Below are 5,460 nucleotides of genomic sequence, written 5' to 3' on the forward strand. Positions count from 1 at the left end.
GGAAATGGGGAATCAATATGATCAACAACATATGACACCCTCAAAGAACTAATAAAATGTTATTAAAAAGAAATAAAACATGATACACTGAAGTGCCATTAGTGCAATTAAATAGTGCCTTCCCCATTAAAGCAGCATTGCTAACTGATTTATAATAGAGCTCATACATGAAAAATGGCATATTTATGAGATGAAGTAATACTAATAAAAATTTGAAATCAAGGCTGGAGATATGAGCACTAACTGCTTTTCCAGAGGACCTGGGTTCTATTATCAACACTCACATGTTAGCTCACATCAGTTACTCCAGTTCTAGGGAATCCAATCCCTATTCCATCTTCCTTGGGCACTGCATGCACATGGTTCACAGACATACCTGCAGCTAAAACACTCACAGATAAAAATGAGGCCTCAACTCTGTACAAAAAACTACAGATGACCAAATAAAGCTAGCAGCTTCATCCCATACATGGACTTGAGAACATGTACTGGAAGAATACATTGTCTTAAAAAGGTCAAACATCCAGTCTAGGATTCCAGAGGTGGAGGTTGAGTAACAGATTGATTTTCAAACACCTTTAATCAATTAAAGATAAGCCTTCATTACTTCAGATTAAGTCCCAACAGCAACTGTTAGTGCTGGGAACCTTTAAATGCAAAGCAGGGTTATCTGTGTGGTCAGGGCTCTATGTCTCTTTGCTGCCTAAACTTTCCTCAGGAGTCCTCATTTCCTACGTGGCTTTGTCATCAACCTGGTCCAATCCCAAGTCCCATTTGCTGGTGTGGTCACTTACGAAGACACTCGACACAAGCTTTCCTTTATGGACTTCCCATTTCAGACAGCAGTTGGACAGACTCACCAGTCTTTTTCTTGTCTGGGATCTTGATGTCAGTTCCATTTCCCCTATAAACACTATATGTGCTGAAATGAGGTATCTAGTGCCTGAGATATGGATGGGTCTGTGATTCTGTGACCTTACCTCCCCTTAGACCTTCAATTATCTTTTCACTTGCAGTAGCAATGGACAGGCAGCTGTAAACAGCCAAAGAACTCTTCTGAGAACTGTTCATCTCAGGTGAATGGGAAATAAAATTGCTATTTTCTTTCTCTCTGAAGAGAATACTGGAGGGGCATATGATGGGTCTTATAGTTCTTGATCCCAGGTAGAAGACAATATCTCACTGGGATGGAGCAGGAAATACTGAGGTCTGACATGTGAAGGACTAGCAGTGAGCTACGGAGGCCCCATTGCATTCTTTCCTCCCACAGGAAGCCTACTTAGTTATTTCCTATTTGTGAGTTTAGAGCAGTGGTTCTCAACCTGTAGCTCACGACCCTTTGGGGGTAAATGGCCCTTTCACAGGTGTTGCCTAAGACTCAGTACAGTTCCCATTAAAATTCTGGGAAGTGCCGGGCAGTGGTGGCGCACGCCTTTAATCCCAGCACTCGGAAGGCAGAGGCAGGCGGATCTTTGTGAGTTCAAGGCCAGCCTGGTCTACAGAGAGAGAGATCCAGGGAAGGCACAAAACTACACAGAGAAACTCTATCTTGAAAAATAAAAACAAACAAACAAAAAATTCTGGGAAGCAGTTCTTTACAGAAATTGAAAAAAAAAAAAAAAAGAAAAGAAAAAAACACTTTAAATTCTGTATGGAAACACAAAAGACCCAGAGATATTAAAGTAATCATGAGCAACACAATAACTACTGGAGGTATCACTATTCCAGATTTCAAGTTATACTACAGAGGTATAGTAATAAAACCAGCATGGTGCTTACATGATTACTGATACACTGATCAATGAAAAGCCAGGACTCACATATAAGCCCACACTCCTATAGTCACCTGACTGTAATTAAAAATGATTTTATGTATATGGTATTTTGCTTGCATGTATGTCTGTGCCACTTTCATGTCTGGTACCCTTGGAGATCAGAGGAGGGCATTGTATCTCGTGTAAGTGGAGTTATAGACACTTGTGAGCCACCATTTGAACCTAAGTCCTCTTTCAGTGTTCTTAACTGCTGAGCCATCTTTCCATCCCAAACTACCTTGTTTTTGACAAAGAGGCCAGGAATACACACTTAAGAGAAGAAATCATCTTTAACAAATGGTGCTTGTCAAACTAGAGAGCTATGCATAGAAGAATGAAACCAGATCTTTATCTCTCACTCCCCATAAAACAAAAATCTTCAAATGGATCAAGGACCTCAGCATAAGACCTGATAGCCTGAACCCGATAAAGGATAAGATAGGGATATTCTCAGCTGAAAATACTGTCACTGATAGCAGAGGGGTTAAGACCAACTACTGATAGATGGGACCTAATGAAAGTAAAGGTGTCTGTACAAGAAAGGCAACCTACAGAATTTAAAAACATGTTTGCCAGCTATACATCAGACAAAAGATTAGTATCTGGAGTAGACAAAGAAAAAAACAAAGCGACAACATAAAAAACCCAGAAAATTTTCAAGGAAACAACTTAGTTCATAATAGTGATGTTTGAATATATTGCAAAGTGAGTTTTCAAATTATTTCCTAACTCATTTTTATCCATTTTCATACAAAATTCAATTTGTAATTTCAGTAATTTGTGTCTGCTTGATTTTTTCCCTTTACTTAGTTTTCTTTAAGATGTGCCAATCTTCTCTATCATCTCATGGAACCAATTCTTTTTTTTTTTTTTTTTTGGAGCTGAGGTTCGAACCCAGGGCCTTGCACTTGCTAGGCAAGCGCTCTACCACTGAGCTAAATCCCCAACCCCCCAATTCTATTTTTAACGATTCTATGTATCATTCTTTTGTTTTAGACTCATCAGACCTTTTCTGTTCTTCAGAGAGAGAAGAGAAAGAGAGAGAAGGGGAGAGGGAGAGAGAGACTTCTTTAAATCATCAGTAGTGTAATTAAGCTACTTATTTGAAATCTCTATAATTTTTGTGAAAAATATAGCAAATATGGGGTAAAAGAGAATTACAGAAGACAATAGGCATGAGTAACCTTTCCACCTGAGAGAATGTGTCAGGTATTGTGATTGGCTGAGTCTGGAGCTGGTTATTAGTTAAGATCATGGTTTAGATGATGTATGACAGATAATTGACCAGGACTAGCAGGTCATTTTTCAGTGACAGGGTCATAAGGGGGGGGGGGTAGCAAGTTTATTAGGAAGTAGGGCATCATATACTATTTGCAGGGGTGAAATGGGGCAGAGTTCATGGAAAACTATCATACAGTGAAACAAAATCAGCAAGAGATTATTCAAACAATGTTGCATGTCAGGAATGTAGGCTACCTCAAGGGCTTTAGAGACTGAGCACACAGCAGCCTTGGGTCTCATAACTTCAGACTCTCCATGGGGTAAAAACAAGTTCCCAGGAACTGAAACTTAACTCGTTTGAAGCCCTGACCCCTAACTCCAGACAGGACCTTTCCATATCTGCTCCTGGGAAAGGACCCAGAACTAGGTTCCTTTTGTCCTTTCATTAGGGTCTCTGAGAAAACCTTGGGTAAATCTGGATATCAACAGGTGATGTTAAAGCATTTTGTGTTTTGGGACACAGAAGGCTTGACGAATGTGCTGAGACACTGAGATTGGATAAGAATGTCTGGACAGGAGCAGAGGGAGCTTAGTCTTTTGGGAACAGCCTAAGAGCATCAGTTGGAAGACAGAAGAGAACTTCAGATTCCCTAGAACTGGAATTAGAGGTAGTTGTGAACCACTATGTGGGGCTTGGGGTTTAAGACCACAGGAAGCAACTCTGAAGAAAACAATTTTCTGTATCACTGATGTCAGAGTGGCATACAAAGAAGGGCACAATTAGTGAAATGCTAATGAGCTGTGCATTAAATGCACACTCCTTATACAAATCGGAAAAGGTGGAATTGCATAAATAAGTTTCACAGACATAATCAACAGAGAAAGAAGAAGATAAAACAAGTGCCAACCCCTCCCTCATTATTTCCTAGAAAATTCTATCAAAACTGTGACCATTATTGTATTGCCATGAATGATTAATCTTTGGAAATTCCCTCAAATATGCCCATTATTGTATGGACACAAATGTTTATTATTTAGTTGTCAGACATTGTTAGTTTTCTGAACACTATTCATGAGGACAAAAAGGAACAAATGTTTCACTATATTAATTTTTTTACAATAGAAGTGTTAGGAAAAAAACAGTTAATCAAATAAAATGAAAAGATAATATCAAGATTAATATGTTATTTTATTTTGGTTTTATTAATCATGATAAATAATTTAACTAAAGACATTTATTTGTTCACAAAAAATAAGGTTTGCACATAATATAGCACACAAAATATATGTGCATGGGTTCACAGATATATCACACTCACTTTATGACATGATAGTTTCACCAATGTACTGAGAATGTATGGGTGATAGAATATATGGGTGATAAATAACAACTAAACATTGTTCAGAAACAAATAGTTTACATGTTTGCCATGTGATTAGTATTTTCTATTCCATGCCCATTGAAAACAGAATGAAGATTCACATGAATCATGGGTCATCAGCAGAAAGGGGCTCACAGTTGGGAAACACCCAGAGACAATTGCAGCGGCATTTACCATGAACCATGTGGGATGATATACAAGAGCTAGATGAGTATGTATGAGACAGGAAACTGTATAAAAGCAGACAAAGGTGCTCACCAAGACCAGAATGGTCTTTGTGGCTCTGGTCTCAGAGGAGGACCTGAGGGAGACATTGCTCCTATGAATGTGTTTCATTCTCTGCTTGTGTCTGTAAAGGATGAAAACTATGGAGCTGCTGGACAAAAGCATCAGTCCCACAAAAAACACATCAGGACTTGTGAGTAATACTGAATAGAAGATGTCACTGGCTTTGTCGTGACGGATAGCAGAACAGTATCCAAACTCCTTTAGACTTGTGATATTTATATTGCTGAACTTTCCAGTTATGTGCACAGGAAAAATTATGTTTACAAGAAGGGACAGGATCCAGGCCAGATATGTGGAAGAGCCAATGTACCTGGGAGCTTGCAATTTACACTTTGACCAGGTTGAGCCCATGGGGCTGATGGTAATAACCTGGAAGACACTCAAAAAGCAGGTGCTGCTGATGGACACTGTCCTCCCCACCCTGTGGAGATAGGAAAGTAGTTTGCACCCAATATCCCAGAAGACGTCTTTCCAACCAAAAGCTGCCATAGTCTGGGGCACTCCATTACACAGTAGACTTAAGATGTTTGCTGTAATCAAGTGCTGCTGGATATAGTCTGTAGACCTTAACCTGCACCCCCTGAAGTGAAGCAACAGGTAATGGTGGAGGAGATAGGAATTGCCCAGAATACCAATGACAGTTTGTGATAAGAAGATCACTCCAATTGCCACATTTGTGGCTGTCATACTGTTGGTTCTTGTGGTCTGAGCACAAGGATCCTGCACAGGAAGATGAGGTGTGCGTTTCATGTGGC

The 5,460-nt window shown here is 39.5% G+C and overlaps 1 protein-coding gene across 1 annotated transcript; it reads right to left on the reverse strand.

Annotated features, from left to right (window-relative positions):
* Positions 1-4,471: 4,471 nt before the first annotated feature.
* LOC118570343 (vomeronasal type-1 receptor 4-like) lies at positions 4,472-5,406 on the reverse strand. The gene has a single exon (XM_036168723.1). It carries the CDS (start codon positions 5,390-5,392, stop codon positions 4,472-4,474), a length of 921 nt encoding a protein of 306 aa, XP_036024616.1. The 5' UTR covers positions 5,393-5,406.
* Between the last annotated feature and the right edge of the window lie 54 nt (positions 5,407-5,460).

Source organism: Onychomys torridus, chromosome 19, assembly GCF_903995425.1.
Source record: "Onychomys torridus chromosome 19, mOncTor1.1, whole genome shotgun sequence".
NCBI classification, from domain to species: domain Eukaryota; kingdom Metazoa; phylum Chordata; class Mammalia; order Rodentia; family Cricetidae; genus Onychomys; species Onychomys torridus.